This window comes from Labrus bergylta, chromosome 12, assembly GCF_963930695.1.
Source record: "Labrus bergylta chromosome 12, fLabBer1.1, whole genome shotgun sequence".
NCBI lineage: Eukaryota > Metazoa > Chordata > Actinopteri > Labriformes > Labridae > Labrus > Labrus bergylta.
The window spans coordinates 12,390,621-12,413,272 of record NC_089206.1 but is presented as its reverse complement, the minus strand read 5'-3'; the positions used below and the strand labels follow the sequence as shown (position 1 = coordinate 12,413,272).

Sequence of the window (22,652 nt, the reverse complement as noted above, 5' to 3'; positions counted from 1 at the left end):
GTATCTGTGGAGAATCAGGACACCTGTGCAATCATGACGCCAATACAGTGTCAGTTCTGATCATTTTGATCTGTTCAGCACTTTGGATCCACAATGTTGTGTGTTAAGTGCTATATAAATAAAGTTGAGTTGGGTTTTGATCATAATCAGCTTTCTCACCGTCATATGTTCCTATCTCCAGTAGTGTGCCACTCTCCTCAAGTTCTAGGAAGTCCTCCACTGACAAGAAGTTGTAATCCACCCCAGGGACCTCTCCGTCTCGAGGAGGGCGGGTTGTACCTGAAGAGAGGACAAAACAAACACACTTTACTCGACTGCCAATATCTCGTTTAAAATTCAAACCATGCACTTACAGCTGACTGAAGGTGGTGTGATAGTTTTCCACCTGGCATGACAACATGTTCAAATATGCACTTTTCATTAGTGTTAAAATGCAGCCAACATTCCAAAGTTCATTCAGATTTGACAGAGACGATAATGGCAAATAAGAGACTTTTGAAATCCAGCGACTCAGATTGTGATTCAGTGTGGTGAGATGAAGCAAAGTGATTAGCAAGTGGCGGCGAATATCATGTCAGGAAATTAAATTGAGGCTTGCATCTCTAAGCCATTGCTACACCTCATGGGAAAGTGCTGCCTGCTAAGTCCGAAGATAAAATAAAGGTCACCTTAAGCAATGTTACAGATACTGTTATCAATCCATCACTTTCTTTATGGTGAGTCTGTAATTGTAAAATGTATCGAGATAATAGTGTGATAGTCATTTAACTTAAGCTGTTATTGATTGTTAAAGCTGCTTTGTCCTTGTTATGACTGCAGGGCTGAGCAGCAATGCTCCCTGCATTCTTAGGTGTCGTTACGTGTAACATTAGAACTATAAAAGCTTTTCAGGCCAAGACAGAATAAACCAGGAGTGATTCTTTTGTGTTCCGAGAGTAGACAAAACATGAGACAGTGAAAGGAATGAATCACACATCAGATATCTGATTGGGATTATCAATCACCTTTTGGTTTCTAAACTCTGTTAGAGAGGTCAACCATCATTCAAATGTCTTTTGCTGTCCTCACTACCTTATAGGTCTAATCCCCTATCGGGGTTAACGATTTATGGTCAGTTAGGCTTTTACTTTGTAGTGCAAACACTTTGTGGGAGGAAGCTGACACTAGACAATAGGAACAAGGCCTGTTCCTGTCTTTACAAAAAGGAGATGAGATGACAGGCCAGATGGTTGACGGGCGTTGTAGCCCATCTGTGATCAGGACAGGAGTGAATATATGCATATGTTAACATGCACACAGGTACAATGTGCTTCACATCCCTCTCAAGTGAGGTAAACTACTTTGGAATAAGAGAATTGCTGGCCATGGGAAAAAAAGGGAATACATCTTATTGGAAGACTTGAAAGTCCACCAGCTTGATAGTTATTCTCTGATGCTGTATGTATGCAGCTTTGAGCGTAATAGCTGAGATTTAAGTGATACAAAAGCAAGCTAGCATTTAGCAATTACTGGTAAATATGATTTATAGCTGATGATGATGCGCATGTCAAAAGTTTTTTAGGTATTGCAAGTATACGCAAGTACTTGACATATAAAGGTTTGCCCAAAGTGTTCATGTTTCTGATAGGGTTTGTAAAGATTGTGTAATTAGCAAGGATGCTATACATCTCGCGTCCTTAATAGGGCACAAGTGGAAATGTCAGTGGATCATCGCTTTAATATTTGTATCTAATGTCATGGAGTCCATCTATAAATAAAACATTTCTGTCAAATCAGAAAGGCTCCAAATCTGATGGTATTCAGATCAACGAAACCATGAGAGTTTATTGATGTTAAGCTAGTTTAGCCTGAACCAAAGTTATTGATCCAGTTGTCAGCAGACCAACTTACATTAAGTCCATGCCACTGACATGGCTAAAAAATGAATTAGAGCTCTTCAACAATTTTAACATCATCAACATCCTCATCATGTTTGACACAACTCTTTCCTGTTCAAGTGTTTACCTGAGCCTCTCTGAAATGCAAGCTTACACTCCATCCCTCAGGGTACATCCTGCCCACAAACAACAGATAATAAGCAAACCGTTACCTGAATTCTTCACCTGCAATGCACTGAAAAAAGGAACACTTGTTCTCTTTTTTCTTCCTGCTCTTTTGAGGGTGATTCTCAAGGCATATTGAAAAGACGTGATTTATTTAACAAACTATGTGCTATGAATTCTAGCAATGAAACAAATCCCCCATGTGAAGAAAAAAAAACCAAGATATATCATTGAACTGACCGCTTACAGCAGCCAGCACAGAGTTGATTTGTATGCACCTGAGTGGATCGGGATGAGATGAAAGCGAGGTTGTCTGGGAGTTTGAGTCATAGGGCTGGGTGGTCCCGTGGTGGGAGATGTTTCTGAGGCTCAGTGTGCTCTAATGACGCTGTCTGCTGAGCGGGGAGTGGAGCTGTTATTCCAGGCTATTCCCCACAGTGGACGGCTCTGATAGGATGACTAATTCTGTTGTGCGTATATTAGAGAATATTGAAGGCTGAACACTGCCTCGTTAAAGCAAGTCTTTTCATCTTCTGTTACATCACCATATGTTGGGCTTAAAACAATAATTTATCTGAATGCTTTTTTATCTTTTAAGCCTGCTGATAACTTCAATAGTACTGCATCAACTCTGCAACTATTTCAACATTTAACTACGTTGAAAAAACCTATGTTAGGGGGTTATGTAATTGATCTAATTTGTGCTAGGCTTTCTGGTCAAATCTTGCATCATTTAAAGGCCATATTTTTCCGTACAGTAGCACATCACTCTTGTCTTGTTGCACAGGATCCCTCATTGAGGTATTTTATGATGTCACAGCCAGGATTACAAACTCATTGGGATTAAATGCCCAAATGCTACGTTGCATTGTGTTCTGTTTCAGTGAAACCCCCAATAAAATCTCCCACGTTTGCTGGAAGGTATTGACTTCAGTCTGCTAAGAAAAAAAGATGTTCTCTCAAAAATGTAAAAATAAAGAAAACAGAAATTCAAACTACTCTTATCGCTAATCATGGACACACAAGCAGTTTTAAGGTGTTTAACCTCTAAATAAAAAATAAAAAAACACCAGACAGTCTGAAATACATAAACAAGCAGAAGAATAAAAAAGTAATGTATAACAGCAATTGTGCAAATAACTTATAACTGAACTTCTATCAAAGAGAAAGCAAGATCTTCATGGGAGTAGAGTGACTGTAAAAAAAAAATCTTTGCAGATTCACAAATGAGCTTCAAATGACAATCACTTTTATAAATACTACTGCGTTATACCAATAGTGGTAGGATTAGTTTCCATTAAGATAAATTGTATCACAAATTACAGCAAGTATGAGCAACTCAGATCAGGGCATTTGTTTTTCTCTAATCACTATATACCAAATGTCCCCTTTATCTTGGAAATGTATAATGGAAATTAAAACAAAACAAGTGGAAAAAATCAGTGACATGTGAAACCAATAAGCATATTGTTTGATTATCAAATCTTATAACTGAGAGTAAATCAAAATACATTTATTGAGGATGTTCTCGCAATTTTGCACAAAAAAAAAAAAAAAACGTAAAAAAAAATGTTTTTTTTGCCAGAATGATGAACTGGTAGAAGGACATTTTGTTAAGCCAGGGAGATAATTACAATAGATACTGGGCTGCTTGTCTCCAGCTGGAATCAAAAGAGAATGACAGAGAGACTGTTCTCACTGTACAGCGGCAGTGAGGTCAGGCTCGTCTCTTTACTATCACTGTGATCGTCTCTGTTGTCTCTGGCCTCAGAAACAATGACTTGGACATACTCAGCCCTGACCCCTGCTCTCATGAACTAACTTCCACAGACCGCTATCAATGGAGTCCATTGTTTCACTGTGAGAAACAAGCCAGTCCATGCATGAATGAATAATAAAACACAGCTTACTTTGAAATATCTCCAGGTTTGAAAATAAAGAAGAGAACAACCTTCGTTTAGGGAATAAGTAGGATGCTTAATGATACAGAGAACTTACATGAGAGTATTAAAATGCATTATTGTGCTTTTTTCATCTTGTTGTACTGATAAGAAAACAAGAATAGAACTTCAGCAAGTAAACAGCAATACCTGTAATATAAATGAAATTCAGCCTTTACAATAACACAAGAGCTGAACTGATATATATCTAACGAAATGCATTGCACTTTTATAGCAACTCTTTTACATGGGATTATGTTTTTGTTTGCACCCCTTGAATCCCCTCTTCGATGAAATTCAGAATTGACAATGACAATTCACAACCCAGGCAAAAACAGTCCAATTTGTACAAAGCCATTCTCTTACATTTCTAAAAATAATTATAGTAATTAACCACAACTAACGGATCTTTTTACTGTCAGAGGATGTCATCGTTTCTTTTTGGCTCTGGTGAAATAAATCGTTCTGCTTCCTGCTTTGTTGTGCTTTTAGAAAATCAAAAATGACAAGCCCTGGCTGACTTCTGCACGCTTCAAAAAATGCTCTTGAAAAGCCACTTTGGCACACTGCAGTTCAAGTTTAATGGTGTCAGTGGAGATGATGATTCATTTAAGGAGAGGACACATTGGTTTTACTCATGGTATTTTAACATTGTCTTAAATGTACCTCACTGAAAAGATGCATGTTTTAAAGCCATTGACTTGAACTGCTCAGCACTTTCATTAAAAAAGTGATGCTCACCTTAGGTATTTAGCACCATGAGAAGTTTCCAGAGGCTGTACGATAAAATGCAAGCTAGCTTATACTGTAGGTCTGTGTCTTTTACTGATGCAGTGATGTTTCATGTTTGTGCTTTTTTATATTTTCTAACCAGGTCAACTTAATTTTTGCTTCACTATGTGGAATACAGATAGAAAAGGGATTCATGTAAAATACCAGTCTTAAGTTGTCATTCATTTATTACACATAATGCTGTACAAGGAAAGGTAGCATAATATAACTACGATCCCAGTCCCAGTCTCTTTTATGAAAGCTTGTTTCGGAAAGAAAGACAAGACGTCATGCACATCTAACAGGGAGGCTGACGTCTACACTGAAGCTCTTTCCTCAGAAAAGCTAAAAAATCTAATCTTCAGCTTGGGCTGAGGCCTCCACAGGGAGTCAGAGCGTCGTCAGTGATGGTTTAAGTATTTGTCTTAAATCCTCCACATGTGAACACGAGAGCTGCATTTGGTAAAACCTGGTGAAAGTCTCACAGAGAATATTCACTGTACTGCACTCCTGGGAGTGGCGCCGCTAGCCATTTTCCTGTACACATTGTGTGTATATTTTATTACAAGTGCAAAAGCTAAACTGTGACTACAGTAACAGCAGATTGTGTGTTAAATTATTTTTCATTACTTTCCTCATTTCTGTTCTTGAGTTGCAGTTATTGGCTGTGTCCAGTCACCAACGTCATGATGTAAATAAATGAAGGCATACGGCTGCTGTAACATAACTATCGGTCATTACACTGTTATTATAGCAAAACATTGCTGGTGCTTAACTGTGAAGTTAGCTAGGTTGAATTAAGTTTATTTTTGTGTGTTGGTATGAACACACAATACACTGACACCAAAGCCTGGCTCACACTGCAGGATAATCGGGCCGATTTGAGCTCCGATTCTTCCTTCCCGACAATCGCAGGGTCTCTCCCGACGCAAGGCTGCTCGGAACCTATTATCTGCTCAGATTATCTTGTAGTGTGAGCGGTACAAAGGTCCAATCTTAACGTCCCCGATGTGCCCGGCGATCGTCGGGCACATCGGGGACGTTAGAACGTTAGAATTTTAAATCTTGACGATTACGTCATGAAAGGGTCCAACTGAAGTTGTGTGTGACTACAATATAATCACGAGAGACAAGGGAGGAATGTAGTCATGGCGACCAGCGGCAGGACGCAACCCGGCGTTTTTTTTTGCTTTTTTTCCGGTACAGCTCATCAGTGCAGCACTTTTCTGAAACTTGTATCCATATATCTACGATTGTATCTACTTTCCTCTATCCTACAACAACTCTCACTTCCTTCTCTTTCTCCAACCGTTTGAGTTTTTTTAAATGAAACTTTAATAACAACTGTCAACGCTCCGTCCCGATTTCACTCGTACAGTGTGAGCTCTCCGGCCGTGTCCGACAATCGGGTCGTACAGTGTGAGCACATAAATCTCAAGGTCTGATCGGGCGTCGTAAACGATTCAGTCGTACAGTGTGAGCTGACATGCCACCCCGACTTTTATACAGTCAGGGATAAATTGCACAGTGTGAGCCAGGCTTAAGGGTGCACTCACACTAGCACAGTCCTGTACATAAAATATAAAATACTAGGAGTCTGGCTGGATAAACTCCGGGTAAAGTCTGCGCGAAAAATGCGGCTGTTTGCGTTCACACATAGCCTAAAGAACCTCCGGGTAGCCAAATCGTGCAGAGTTTTTCAGGAGATTTCTGTATGTGTGAAGAGGGTTTCTGTAATCATAATGTGTGCTTAGTTTACAAGACAGGTGGACAGGTGGCAAAAAAGGGACGCACTGTCGGGTTAGCACAGCTATAATTTGTGATACAACAGAAGACAAGGCAGGCAGCTAGTGCATGATAAAGTCTTGTAGCAATCTAAGATGGTCGATACCCACATCAGTGATTGTTTTCCAAGCCCTAAAGACTCAGATATTTTCTCTACACAGCAGCAAATATCCACAGTATGTGTTATCTCAGCTTTCCCAGGTGAAATCGGCTTTATTACGGCTCATGAGATAAAAATGTTTCTCTATCAAAGCTGTACAGTACATTGCTCCCAATATTTAGCTGGTGGTTGGTTTTAAGGCCAGTTGTCTGGCTACTGGTGGTTAATGCCAGTTTCAGTGTTGTGTGAGTAGTGTCAGTGCACTGGCTTCCTCTCTCTCTCTCTAGCTCGCTCTGTCACTGTGATAGTATATGTGTGCGTGGGAACTGAGAAGATAAAGGTGTCCTACATCTTGTGCATAATATGAAATTTAATCCTGGCGGTGCCAACGACTCCTGGTACGATTCACTGACAGTATATCTTACTGATTTTTGGTGTTATGAGCAACTGTAGCAAACAAACTTCCCCCTGGGATTAATAAAGTATTTCTGAACTTGTTAAATATACGTTTATCTGACAATATATCTGAGACTGAAATAATCACTTGACCAAATCTCTATCAATAACACTCTTATGTCTGAAAATGCGAAGCTAAAGCTAGCAGCTTATTAGCCATGTATAGCAAAAAAGACTAAAACCAAAGATACAAAGATGACCAACAGCCTGTTTCTGCCCCAGGTAACCACTCCAATGTAAACTTATATGGCGGAGAATTGAATCAATTCCCAAATTGTCATACTTTTCTTTTAAAAGACCACATATCTTATCATATCACTCCGCCATGACTAAAAAACACTCATTAGGAAGGTGATAAACAAATATCAAGGTTGAACCAAACGGGTAATTCACCAGAGAACAAACATGAACGCAGTAATTTCAGCCAGGAGTTTGATCCGGACTTTTAAGGTTTCACAGCCACTACCTATGACAACAATCACATTAAAAGTGACAATATAGTAATAGTAATAGTGAGAATTCATTGAACACAAATGACAGCAGCGTTTTATGGCTTATATCCATCCAATAGTTGAGTCAAGGCCTTTCAACACCAACCTCATTATGGCACTAGAGCTAAAGTATGTGGATCACCAGAGTCATTGTGGTTTATCCTCTGGTCATTTTTACATTTATTTCACATTGATGACAATCTATCAAGTTGATGAGATACTCTACTCCTGACCAAAGAACGATGCTAACACAGGGGCGATGCTTTAAGACCAGCTGAAATGATAAATGGACATAATAATTCTACACTCCTGCAATGTTAGAAAGGTTTACTGCATGTAAACCTTTTGTGATTTCAAATGTTTGTGAAATAATCTAAAACATGCATCAGTTTGATTTTGATTTATTTACAAATAGCTCGTAGTTTTTCTCTTAAAAATCTCCCAACCTGCTGCCATAAGATCGCCTCCTAGAAACATGCTGTTGTCAAACATCCATGCAGCCATGCATCCATTTGTGATTATGATAGAAATCTGTCTGTCAGAGATTGTGGTATACTGGTCATACCAAGGTTACAATCCTTTTAATCCCTCTGACTGTATTAAGCTGTAGCAGGCAATGTTACACGTCAATCAGCTGGACTGCTTCCATAATATGGCATAATGCTTCAAAAAGGAAAGAATAAATCAGCAGCTTTGTACTTAAAAGCTCCCTCGGTTACCCTTTACTTTTTATTGTATTATGAATAAATATAACTCTCGCTGTCCGCTTAGCATAGCCTATTAGCATCTTATGTCCCTCCTACCATCTCTTATTCTGATTCCCTCCTTTTGGTGCCATGCAGGCTCCATTAAATCCCTCTCCTCTTTCATCTCCAGTTCTCAGTAGGTTGTTTGAATTCCCTATTCCAGTCTTCCTGCGTTAGAAAATATTCTTATATTTAAGTGGGTGAACACAGCAGTATTTTGATGTCAGCTTCTTTGGAGAGTTACGAAACCAAACACACACACACACTATCCAATCAATCGTGGGAGAAGAGAGCAGGAAGTACAGCCGCCTTCTGCAAATGTGAGGAAGGAGAACGATGGAGAGAGTGAACGAGGACAAAGCGTTGACACATGACACAGCATGGGTGGTGGTGGTGGGGGGGATGGGGACAATCACCTAATGCTAATGTGAAATCTTTGCATCACAAACTGCCTGCACTTTCTCCCTCATTCTCACCTCTTCCTGTCCGATAAACAACCAACACACACCAAAAGCACACACACATAACGACTCTATGGCTAGTTTCATGACTCCTACTTAGTCCTGGTTCTCCTCACATCTCCACTTTCATTGTGGAGAATCATGTTATTAAGTGAATAGCATCTCACACTCTCCCTCTCTCACAAGGGTGAAGCCGGGTATGTGCATGCATGTGTGTGTGTGTGTGTGTGTGTGTGTGTGTGTGTATATGTGTGAGGTATTGATCCTCAGACTGCTAAAAGGATAAACGAGTCCAAGCAGGCCTGTCTTCGCCTGTGTCACGTCATCAACATTGTCTTATGTCTCTTTCACTGCACTCATTCAATGAAGCTCTGCCTGAACACACAGAACACACCCGTGCTTTACCCAGCCAAATACACTTGACCATGGTTTTCTAAAACTAATTTGTCCCTAGCCTGTCTACAAACACCACAATTATGAGAGAAGTCGATCAGCTCCGCCTTTTGTGCGCTCCACTTATCAGAAAATGTGTTCTCAATCAGGCTGTGCGGAGATTTTCCCTTCATGACATCACAAAGGGAAGAAACCCCTCCCCCAGGTGGGTGTCACACCCACAGCTAGATGTTTGTTCTGCCCTCTGAGTCTACTTTTCCACCATAAACAATTGGGCATTGTGCAAGAAAGCTCAAGCCACATCCTCTTCCAGAGAGTGGCGTGGTCAGACACAGCTCATTTGCATTTAAAGCTACAGACACACATAACGTACCGTAGATAATAAATATGCAACTTTGTGCAATATATTCAAATATTACATTTCTAATTTGGCAATAGCTTAAGCTTATTATAAGCTTATTAAGTGTGTTTTAATGCCCCCCTGTATAACCAGGCGAGGGGCAAATATTGTGTATATCATTAGCCAAATCTTTGGGTCCAAACCTAAGGGTAGTATTGAATGTCTGCATTCTTCTCACTTCCTTCTCTGCTCTAGATTAAACTGTAGTCAGTATATTGAATTTACAGCAAACATTATGCTGTGTGAACCTCCACACTAACAACATCACACAGAAACACAATGAGAGACACATACAGAGGAGGGACAGAGTGTGTAAACACATATATAGTGTAGTGTATGGACTATAAATAGCAGGTTGTGGAAGCCAGTTTCAGTCCTTGCTGGCAGTTCATAAAAAGCTCAGGAGCAGGGGACATGTGTCCCTGAAGTGGCCTGTTGGACCGCTCGCTATGACCCACATCCTGACTCTGAATACTGGGCCACTCACTCAGTGGAGCTGAACAAGGAGCATCTTAGCTGTCCAAAGCCATTAATTACAGACCTTGAAGAAATGTGCTCTGTGTATTTTTCATTTCCATATCAACTCTTGATCGCTAATAATTTTTAGCTTTGATATGGCAAAAGGTGCCTATTAATCCATATCATGTCTTTTATTGGTAAATACCAATAATCTATGTGAGAAGAACATCCACAGAAAGGAAAAACTTTGAAGGGCAGCAAAGCTGTAAAATGTAGTGAGAAAATTGAGATGGCCATCATCTCTGAAAAGCAATCACTATAATGAAGGAGTTCGCCTTAATACTGGCTGTCATTCTTCTAATACAGTACATGATTACAAAAAAATCCCTGCCCTATAATAATGACACAAAAAGTTTGCATTTCTCCCCAAAAAAATGTAATCCCACTGTAAACAAGAGAGTAACAGTGGCACAACATCCGGGGGCCATTTCATGTAGCTTCAGAGAAAAGCAGACTCTAAGGCCATCTGGCTACTGAATCTTTTACAATGCACAGGGCTCAACTTCCACTTTTTTAGCAGCCAAAGAAACACAGTTTCCTTCCTCTACTGTTTGCATTGTTTGGCACGGTATTAGTTTAATACTGTGCCAATGTAGGTTTACTGAAATGCTACTACACAGAGTATTAGGAGATACATATGAGGTTTATTGAGTTGTAAATGTCATTGTTTTAGTGTACACTGTAAAATAACATCACATATTTGCATGAAATAAGGTTGCACTGCAGCCCTTTGTTGTGGGCTGAAACAAGCTGAGTGAGTGTATATTAAGAAGGAGGCTGTTATCTGTGTAGGCTGACTAAATATTTCATTCATCTTGCTGAGTGTACGCTTGTATCGTCTAAAAGTGGCCCAAGCCTGCCGGGGTATTCGCCTGTAACATTATGTACTGTACAGGAGAGCAAAGGTAAGAGATTAAAGAATTATATCTGGCACTAATTGTAATTTGTTATCTTAAAATTGAGGGATGGATGTTTATTTAATGATGTTTTATAGCCGTGCTAGAAGCTAGCATCATGACTCTATAGATTTGAAAATTGGTGAGTCTGCTGGTGAATCAACAGCTTTGGTCCAGACTGATGTTTCATAAGTGGCTGGTGATAATAGTTCAGGCATTGTTTCCAGAAGAGGAATCCTTGGAGCTTAAGGGTCAACAGCCACCAGCAGATTCAAATTTGAACTTATAACTCATAGAAGAATTGACATTTAATGATAAACCAACAAATTAGGGTTCCCAACATGATGCACCAAGTTTACTTAAGTGACATTCCTTCTTGCTCATATATCATAATAAGTTTGGCAACTCTGATTGAAAGTGAAATATCTTGTCAACTATTGGATCCATTTGCCATATTAATGTGCTCATTAACAAATGTTAACTTAAACAAGATAAACAGGATGTTAAACCAATATACTTACCCAGTGTCAGCATATTAGCATTGTTGAGCCCCTTGTTAGCTTGTAAACAACACTCTCCTGTATCCACCTAATCCTGAAGACTGAAAGTGACCTTAACCTGGAATAAATTTCTATCTTTAACCCCAGCCTGCAGATTAACCCTGAATTAGACAATAGATGTCTGCACACTGATCCCCTCCATTGTTACACCTGACATGCACTGTATATTTTTAACTGACATAATACAGTCACTTGAAAGCACTCCATTGCTATTATGCGCAATGTGGAGGATGCTTCAGAAGTCAAAAATAAAAACGGGTTCATGTATCTGCGAAAGCTGAGGTTCTGCAGGGTCTTCCAAGTAAAAAATGGAACATTGTTTGAGCCCTTACTGCAGGATTCTTTCCTTGTATTTATATATTTAACTTTGTGCTGAGCAAACAAACACGCAAGTGAAGTGCAGGATGCCAGACTAAGGGTGATATCTATCTTTACATCCTCTGCAGCCTCTCCCTTTATGTCCCGTTTTGACCCCTAGTTCTGTGTGATACAGTGTTCACCTGGGGCTAAGATAAACCTGAGTACCCTTCTGTGCACATTCACATGACCACCTGTCATCAGAGACACAAACGGCTTTGTTATATCACCCTTAAAGACTGAAAGCTGGTTTTATCTGTTTATAATACACAAAACAACAGGGAGGTATACTCAAATACGAGTACACCACGACCAAAACAACAGAAGCAAATTTAAATCCAGGTAATAAAAAAAGTCCTCCTGTGCACTAACAAAAGGCAAAAGGACACTAACAGCACTGGGATGACATCTGATACCCTCAATGGCCTTTCTACTGTTGATGGTCTGGGGAGCTTCCACTCATTGTCTAACACAGACATACACACACACACACACACACACACACACACACACATATACACACACACACACACACACAAGAGTTCAGCCAAACATCTGCTGTTTTAACCCCTGCTGGTTGTGAGTGTGCGCATGGCGTGGGGGAGAACACACAGGACTGAGCCACTTTCAACTGACCTGAGAGGGAGATTAGCCTGATGGTGGGACTTTAACCTCTGTAAGGAAATGCTTTGTTTTTATCAATCACAATTTATTCTAATGAATGCTATAGTTTCAATGCGTTGTTATCTCTCCTCACCTATCATTATTGTGTATTATGTGGACAATGAACACACAAACATGCAGTGTCGGTACTGTTAAGTAAACACACTTAGTGGTTATGTATTAATATTGATTGTTGTCCTACTTCATTCAGTAGTAGGTGGAGACAGCTATGTGAAAGCATTCAACTCAAAGACAACATTTCCCTACAAGGACAATAAAGTGCCATATCCTACCTATGTCACATCATATTGTATCATATCGTACTGTAAAGCAATACATAAGAATAAGTGGATTTCATCTCTAACACTCTGACAAATTGAACTCTCTCATTTAAAAGAAGTAAATCTTACCACTTATTCCTGTAAATGTCTCCTCCACAACATATTGAAGCCTTAACTGCAGCATAAATTGGGGTGTGTTTCCAGGGTAAACACACACACGCACACACACAGTGTTGATGGTGATGTGTGTGTTTTGAAAACACAGGCTATGAGGTGACGTGAGAACAAATCAAGAACATATCTCCGAGCAGACAGAGCCGGGGAGGGGCAGAGAAAGCCAACAGCCACACAGGGAGTTAGGAGGGAACTCTCTTGGGCCTTTAAGCCAATTACTGGAGCAGCATTGATTGAGGCAGCACTTTAAGGCCTCTTCTACACAAGTAGTCCCTTAATACACTGGTCAGAAGATGATGGGAGCTTCTTGACCACAAAGCATGGATAGATGTCCATTTACTTCCATTATTGTCTGCTTGACAAATCTATTCAGACATGCTGATACAGATTATTAGTAAAGGTGGTGTAAACATGGTTAAATGTATTTCTATTTAAGGTTGCGTCACTCCATCCTCAGGTACTGAACCGGATGACTCATCCTTGATAAGCTGACCCCATGAACAAGGTGAGTATCAATTCCTGGCTTTGTTCAATCAGCTCTTCTTTCCCCCCATTAAAAGGATTGCTGATCCATAATGATTTATGATGGCTGAGGTGATGCTAGCACACCATGCTGTTGGAAGTTCAATTAACTGCCATGAGGTCGGGAGAGCTTTAGCAGAGTGCCTCCTCGTCATTCCTTCAACAGAATATGATCAAAACCAGGTAAATGATTTTAAAAAAAGCCCTCATAATAGGGATGGGCGATGATACACACACAGACACCTAGCTAGATCATGCATCTCAGAATGCGTCACCAATGAACACTTGTGAGCAGATCCCACTTTCTCGCTTCATATGCAAATAAACACGGAGCCTCACTCATCTTTGTGAGTCTTTAAAAACATTGAATGATGATGACAAACCTTGATGCGGCACAGAAAGAGGGAAATGCACTTACAGTATGGGCACAAGTGGTACAGAGGAGCAGATGATTACAGACTATAGAGATAAGTGACAGACTACATGATCGTGTAATTTACAGTGTGTGGAAACATCGATTTGGTATTGTAGCGGGCCCTGCGCGGAAATACGTAACAGAACGTGTCCCTTATTATTGAGTCAGGAGCAGAGAATGACGAACAGACGGATAGATCTGTCGTTTTTCTCTCTCATCTTCTCCTCTGTGAATCATGCGTGTTCACTGTGTTATTATAAACTCTCAAAAACTGTTTGTGGATCACTGTATGACCCACGCTGTCTCACCCTCCTCCTTTGTCAGTACAAAGAGAAGGACCAATCACTTCATCACAGCTCTGTTTGTTTTATTATCATGTCAAAGAGTGTAGATTTATGGTACGCTACATTTACCTGGCAAAGTTTGTACTCATCCTCATTTTTTTAATTTTGTTTTTGTTACAGTCGTCCACACAGAACTCTTTGATAGCTAAAGACAAATCTGCATCTTTCTCTAATGCTTTCTTCTTCTTATATATTTTACTGGCGGTTAGTAAACGGCTTTAAGATGTGCTTCGGCCACCGTCTGGCAGGAGTATTGCATTACAACCATAAAAACAATATTAAACATATCAAGATGAGGTCATCGTTGGGGGAACACTTCAGTTTTCTATAATTGAATGAACATTCCAATTGTCAAAAAATCATGACCCATCGCTTTGTCATAAGTCACTTTTTAACAGAACAGGGTTCAGAAGATGTCAAGTTATGTCAAATGTATCTGCAGTGTTCGAAAAAAGTCTCCTGTCAAAGTGAATAATTCTTTTGGTGCCAGCAAATATGTCTTAGGCCCGATTGTAGCAAACGCATTTGAATAAAATAGTTAGTCTATGATGTTGATGCATGTGCTTTCACTATGGCAACATTCAATGTCGAAGACCTTTTGCTTTTTCTCATGGAGTTGCAACTGATGATGATTTAATTATCACTTTGCTGTCCATGATGTTATCATATAACCTTAATCAATTCTCTCTCATTTTGTCATTACTTTTTTTAAACGGCCTTTTGAATTTTCTTCAATGAAAAATTAAATCCAGAAATGTCTCGCTTAGTCAGTTCTGTTAAACAATTTCTGTCCAGTCACATAAGACAGAAAAAAATAAAACTGTCCACGTTTTAGGGCTGGAATCGGGTAATGTTTGGTCTTTTATGCTTGAAAATGTCTGAGGGTGCATTATTTGAACTTCAATTGATACTTTTCAGACCATACCCTGTTTCAAAATAATAAAAGGGGTCATTTTCCTTTCTTGAAGATTCTATTTTATTGTTCTCAGATTAGCAGGCTCCTGTCGGTGAGTGTTTAAATAAAGGCATGATGCAGTTATCCATTCAAGAGAGGGACACAGAGAGAGAGGACAGACACACAATACTGCTGCTCCCAACACAACAGGCCATTCTTTCAGCTCGCGCCACAACACTCCTCACAGCTGAGTCCCAGCCGCTATTCTCCTGCTGTCCCCCCCCTGCTCCCGCCCCATATCTCCCCTTTCAATATGGGGAGAAGAATGAGGGAATAGGGAAGGAGGGGGGGCAAGGATGAATAGTGGGCCAGCACATACAATCCAAGGCATCTTTAGGAAACCTTGTAAAATGTCCCAAAAGATTTCATGGTTTCTTTTTTTAGAAGAAAAGGGGCAATAAAGAAGCTTTACTTGAAAACATCACAGCTCATCAATATCACACCAACAATCTGCTAAGGTACAGATTCCTACATTTTCCTTTTAAAAAAATTTAATCCACCTGCCTATGCATTTCTGCGTATGTGTGTGTGTATCTGATTATTCTCCCACCCACATCTCTTCCAATCTAATCCCGGAAGCCAGGGCATCATTCCCAGGAGAAGAAGTAAATGTCACAGATTACCTCTACACCGTCACCACTGCTGATGCTGCTTTCCTCTCCTCTCTGTAAGTTATTCCACAGATATATTCAAAAAGATAAATCCATGCAGGCTGAGATCTGCTACCCCTCTTTGCACCAAAGCATCCATGGAGCCGTGTGAGCGAGTGCTAACTCCCAGCTTGCTAGGAGCTCACATTCAGGCAGGCTGCTAGCAGGCAGCTGCCGTTTTCCTTCAAAGCTCTACAAGCAGAGCAAATTAGAGGTCCAGCCCAGCTTAGAGGCTAAGCCATTGTGAGCTATTCACACTCTAGTTCCTGTCTGAGGCCAATGGCTGCAGCCCCCCTGCATCATACCCCCGCCCACTGCCTTGTACTCCCTCCCTCTTTCTCTCTCTTTCTCCTCCTCATCTCCTGCTATCTTAGCCATAAATATACACTCCTGACATTACCTAACACATGGTTCTTCCTGATAAACAGCAGCTTCAGGCGGGTCTCGTGACTGAGAATCATCTCCAAGGGTGAATTCTGGGTTAAGGGGAGGGCGGAGAGGGCAGCAGGACGAGTTAAGGGCATAGTATGAAGAAGGGAGGCATTTAACTGTCTCATGATAAAAGTGTCTTGATATGAGTAGCAGAGATTTTTTATTCGGACATGAGGAAGTTGAGTGTTCATCGCAGGTTGGGATTTTTTTTTTTACAATGCTTAGCCTGATCCTATAGGATAGGAAATTAAGAGCACAATGGTGGACCAAAAGAGATGTTGCACCTGGCAGTGCGGGTCAGTACCTGCATGGACATGGACCACTGCCCAGACAGTCTGACCACAAAACCCCAGAGCTGCCCTGAGGGGAGAAGACTGCAGCTTTCTATTTGGATGCACATGGTCCAATCTTAGAAACATTGCCTCATTGTACCTCAGCTAAAAGTTACTGGAAGTGAATCTTAAAAAGTACTTTTTTATGTTTTCTTACATCTTATTCTGAAGCATATCTTAGGTACAGTAATGCAATTATGTATAACAATTGTCCCATAGATCCGTAACACCTGAAATCCTGAATATACTGGTTAGCTCTGTAAGCTTTGTAAGAGGTTTCAAATTTGTAGAGTAACCGTTTTGATGGAGCTGAAATTGCAGTGTTATGTATAAACACTGTAATAACAGTAAGCTAACCCACAGTAGAGTAAACATGATCAAAACATAGCAGATACTGCAGGCAGAAACATGACAACAAAAGTTCTCTGTATGTAGATCAGACCGGCGTCATCGCACTCACTGCTCAGAGGCATCGAGGCTGGCTAACACTCAGGAGTTTCAGTATGTGTGCTAGCCGGCCGCCACACAGGATCCACATCCAAACCGTCACAAGACACTCACACAAGGATGAGTCGGGTTAAAGACGACAGAGAATCTTTGTCCGGTCTGTGAATTAGCTCAGTTCATATCCTTGACCTCAAAGACAGGGTTATTATCTTCATAGTACTCCATTAAAACAACGATAATCTAGCAGGACTGAAGCTCCCTCCAGAAATACAGAGAGAACAATTTCAATGACTATTGAAGTTGTGGGACATAATAGTGGTTTATTGGGCAGGGAATGATCGCTAAATATTAGTCTGAGATGACACTGTTAATCTTCCATATACAGTATCTACTCTACGCTATCAAAGGACTATTGCCTTTCAGGAACTTGCAGAGGAAACGTGAATAAGGCTTTTTAATGACAACAGTATAATGGTGAGCTGCAAGCTTTATATTTATAATCACAGTGGTTTCTCCTCAGGATTTATCTAAATGAAGTAAGGCACTGATTGTTCTAAACTTATGTGCAAAAGGGAAAAAAAGCAGATTTTGTTGTTGTAATGGTTTCTTCAATAATGTAGCATTATATGCCTTTAAAATGGGCCTCAAAGAGAGTGCCAATAACAAAAACAACACCAGACATTTCGGCCTCCAGTGCCACCTTCCACCCACCGGCCAATCATACTAATGGATCAACAAGGATACAGATCTGCAGTTCTTTTGACCTGTGGTAAGATTTATTTTAATGGTAGCAACTGATGCCTGCATCTGTATAAGAATGAATACACACCCACATACATAACCCTCAAACACACAGTGTCCATGTAAACACACACACACACACACACACACACACACACACACACACACACACACACACACACACACACACACAGCTTGCACCTGTCTACACACTCTTACTATGCAAAAACACATATTTGCCCAATTTCCTCATAAGCATAAGCTGACGTTTCTTTCCATCGATCATCCTTTTCAGAGCGAACTGAGGTTAACTCAGAACGTATTTGCTCACATGCAAAAAAAAAAAAAAAAAAAAATGAATGGTGCGTATGTGGAAAAAACAGGCAAACAGAAGCTGGGGCCCACTCATCCGTTACCGGAATGAATGGCCGTCATTAGCATGAGGCTCCCCGGCAGCACCCTGCAATGCAGCGACACACACAATGGTGAGTGCCACGCTTCCCCCCCCCACCTCCCCAAAAGAGAAGCCCCTTTTGTTTGAGCAGCATCTGGACCTGACCCCCATGCATTTGAGGCTGATGAACCCCCCCCCCCCCTTTACTTCTCTTCTCCTCTTGTAACCTCCTCTTTAAAAAACCTGCTCTGCCTCTACTGCAAACCGCCCTCATCCTCCTCCTCCTTCATCTCCTCCTATCCTCTCTACTCCTTTCCTCTCCTCTACCATGACCATTCTTCACACAGAAACCCCTCTCTCCTTCCCTCTCCTAGCTGAGGAGAGCAGCCATCTCTTGCCTCTTGAAAGAAGGTCTGTGTACTAGTGGGCCTTGCACAAAGCCTGCAGGGTGAATAAGAAAACCAAAGAGGAAAAAGCACCAGGGCTACAGGCCATCTGTCCCTCTGGGTTGGACGTGCCTGCTCCGAATGTGCCTGCCCCCCCTCTCTCTTTCCCCTCACATAATTCCCACCCCTACCCCCACCTTCTGATTCCCTTAGCCTATATACACAGCATCTACCACACATGCACATACACACATACACACACACACACACACACACACACACACACACACACACACACACACACACACACACACACACACAAACCATCTCCTCCATGTATACATCACAGGCTTCAGATGGCGGATGATGATGGTGGAAAAAGAGGAAGGAGAGAATAAGGAGCTGCCACTTGCCTGGATGCAGAGCGAGCCCAGCGTAGGCAAATCAAGCCGTAATCCCTTTTCTTTGTCTGAGCGGCAAACAGAGAAATTTGTCTCCAACAATGATTTCCCCGAGATCGGCAGTGGAGTGGAAAACAAGGAAGTGAGGGAGTGAAGGACAGCGAGGAAGGGGAGGGAGAAAGAGAGCGAGAAAGGGTGAGAGAGAGAGAGAGAGAGAGAGAGAGAGAGAGAGAGAGCGAGGAGGAGATGGAGGGAGACAGCGGGAGCAGCTCGAGTGTGACAGAGAGAGACAGAGGAAGGCAGCAGCCAACGCTGAGCCACAGGGACGCTGACACTCACAGGAGGATTTGAAGTGAAGAGAGGGGAGGACGACAGAGAAGAGAGCAGAGAGAGCGAAAGGGAGAGAGGGAGGGAGAGATCAGGTGGGGGGAGGGAAGGACTGGTTTGCTATGTGGATCAAATGCCGGGTTAACGCCAAGATAGCCCTCATCCCCGAGCAGCAGCTGTAGACGTGACAGGGAAATGAATCCCACGAGAGAACAACTTCTCTATCAATTGTCACATTTGCTGCACATGATAACAATGGCCATCTGTAGCAGTGGGGCTATGAGAGAGAAAAGCAGCAGGAGGAGGAGAAGGAGGGCTGAGGGGTGTTCTCCCTATAAACACCATCGCCCACAAGAGAGAAAAAAGAAAAAAAAAGAAAAAACACTCCGGCCAGTGGTGGCACCTGTTCGAGTCAAACACAGGCAGCAACACATGTGCTCAGGAGAGGGGGAGGAGACATGAGGGGACACACAGACAAAGGAGACAGAGGGCTGAGAAGTGTGGCTTTTATTTGACTGTCTTTGTCATTCTGCCTTGTCATGTCCAGGAAATATTTGCATGTGTGAGTGAGTGTGTGTGAGAGAGAGAGACAATAAACAGGAGGCTGCAGCGATAGTAGGTCAGCAAGAAAGAGAAAGAGGGAGGGACAGGAAGAGAGAAAGGAATAAGGGAGAGAGAGAGAGAGAGAGGAGGGTAAACACTATAAACATTTTAGTGCTTGACTGACCTGTCTTGATGTTTTTGATGTCTTGCGTGAAGCACTTTGAGTTGCCTTGTTGCTAAAATGTGCTATATAAATAAACTTGACTAAAGTATTGTTGTGAGCTAGTCAGCTTGCAAACTTTAGAATTTTGTACAAACCACTGAGCTTGTTCAGACTTCCAGCCCACATTTGGCTATGACCCCTAGACTGTATTTCAAAGCGTCTTTATAGCGTCACTAGCAATGTGACACACAAGAATGACTTCACATCTTAAGATAGAACAGCATGACTGTGGCTGAGCACATGTTCCTACTAGAAGCTGCTTTTTCTTTCTGTCCCAAATGAGTTCTGCACCAGGATTTGACAAGGGATGCTTCGTTTGCACTGTTCACTTTTCATACCAGGCTGGAAAGCTGCATTACAACACACACACACACACACGCAGTCCCTGAACACTGCGCCACCACAGCAACACAAGCAGATAGATTGGTGATGAGATCAATTGTACGACAACAGCGGGGACAGCCTGTCTTAAAGATCCTATTTGAAAAACAAATCAGATTTGCCAGCAATCTGAAGAAAGCCTCAGAACAGCGTCACAAAGCTGATGGCATTGCTGGAGATTTAGTCTTGAAAACTGTGGCAGTAGTGTCTTGGAATAGAATCCTTAATAAACACTTTTGACAACATTTAACTATTTTCTACTTTTGACCTTTTATCACATGTGGGTTGGGTGTACAGATTGTGAGCAGGGAGCTCCTTTTCCTCTTGATTTTTCATAGAAACGAAATTAAGAGACTTCTCAAGGTTATTTTTTAACTTGTTGAATATATAAGAAGCTGAAAGCACCTACCTTTGCTACCCACTTTGCAGTTTTTTAAGTCTATAGAGGTGGAAGCACCCTGTATGAAACTGCAAGTGCACACATTTGATGTCAATGCATCCTGAATATCACTGGGCAGAAGAAAGAATTAGTGAGATGTTAAAAAAAAAAAAAATCCCTGTAATCATCTGGTGAACCTTTGGACTGCCTTACTACAGATTTTGCTTCTTTTTTTCTTTGTCTATTTTTGTTGTTGCTACAATTATTTCAACACTGCGTGTTCCCTGTGTGCCGAGGCCTTTCCAGTGCCCTGTGTTCTTTGCAAGAGCCCAACATGTTCATCACATAATCAGGCAGGAATCTATTTTCAATATATCAGAACATCATAATCCCAGTCAGGGCACCGGGGAGGCTCACAGAGCCGGATTTACCGGTCACATGGCTGAGTGCAAGAGAAGGATAGAGAGCCAGAGATAGAAAGGCAGCGAGTGAAAAAGCAAGGGAAAGATGGGGATAGAGAGTAGGAAAAAATATACATCAATCTAGTCTAGAAGCTGTGCTATTAGGAAGCACCACAATGCAAATGCATGCAAACCAATGCACGCAGTCAAATCAGAAGTACAGTCGTGGTGTTTACTGGAGATGATGATCCCTTTCTTGGTTGATTAAATCATGTATGCATTTGTGTGATAATCAAAACAGTTCCTCAGAGAGGGAAAGACACACTCACAGCTTTATCGCATCCCTGATGGAGCCAGTTTGGTGTTAAAGCCTCGAGCTTTTTTTGGTTATCACAACTCCTGCTTTACGCTTTGAAGAACCAAAACATGACAGGAGTACAGTAAGACAACGAGCTGAAGAGAGCTGGGCTGTGTCTCCCAATCGCACATCCAAATGTTTGTGATGTCACAGAGCCCAGCTGTGGACTCTGGCACAGTGTGCTGTGTTTGGCTCAAGTCGCCCTTTTGTACAGTTGTGAGACACTCTGAGAAAAATCGAGCTCTGGCACTGTCAAAACATGTGCGTCTGTAATGGACAGTAATACAGAATGAATACTACAGTTCTGGTGTCTGGAAAATGTATGTTTTTTACTAGAGCTGGGGAAGATGTTTTGAATGATGAAGGGAAAATAAAGTGTAGCAGAATAATTTATGGATGAGTGAGAGGGAAACATTTGATTAATGATAGATAAAACAAAGGAGAAAAAAGCCAGAAGAAAGTAGGTCATAAGGGTAAAGATGGAGTGCTGAAGCTACAGACTGGTTAAAGACACAATTCATCAGCCAGATGTCCTGGTTAAAGCATCAAGCATCACATCATTATCTTTATAACTATTCTGTACTCACAAGGCACAGCATGGCGGTAGAGGTTGGCTCGGATGATTTTCTGAAGCTCATGGTCAGGGGAAGACTTCGGAAACCTCAAGCTCAGGTAGTGCTTGAGGTCCTTGTTGAGCTTGTGACCTGGAAACAGAAGACACACAAAAATAGCTCTAATAAAATAAGTGGAGAGCGAAAACCTACTTTCCTTTTTGTTTACAAGCTGTCATTTGACCAAAGGTAAGGTCATGAGAGGCAGTGACATTTCCAATGTCGGAACGCTCCTGGATACTAAAAGGGCACAAGACAGGCCTTGTTTACCCATCCTAGATAACAAGAAAAAACACAAATCCTCCAGAAAATGATGAAAATGTTTGGGATTATGTTAACACAATATAGTACAACTTAATTCATTTCAAGCAGCTA

At 41.3% G+C, this 22,652-nt stretch overlaps 1 protein-coding gene across 16 annotated transcripts in view; it reads right to left on the bottom strand.

The window, feature by feature from the left end:
• LOC109980984 (membrane-associated guanylate kinase, WW and PDZ domain-containing protein 1) overlaps positions 1-22,652 on the bottom strand; it is an 87,279-nt gene that overhangs the window by 36,532 nt on the left and 28,095 nt on the right. For 14 of the 16 annotated variants that reach the window (XM_065961644.1, XM_065961646.1, XM_020629586.3 and 11 more), the window contains exons 2-3: positions 22,254-22,370; positions 160-279 (exon numbers count right to left, since the gene is read on the bottom strand). In XM_065961644.1, the coding sequence (XP_065817716.1) occupies positions 160-279; positions 22,254-22,370 (237 nt within the window). Of the gene's footprint in view, positions 1-159; positions 280-15,894; positions 16,156-19,066; positions 19,407-22,253; positions 22,371-22,652 lie in introns of those variants that run through there. The other 2 variants (XM_065961642.1, XM_065961643.1) reach the window with 2 other exon arrangements.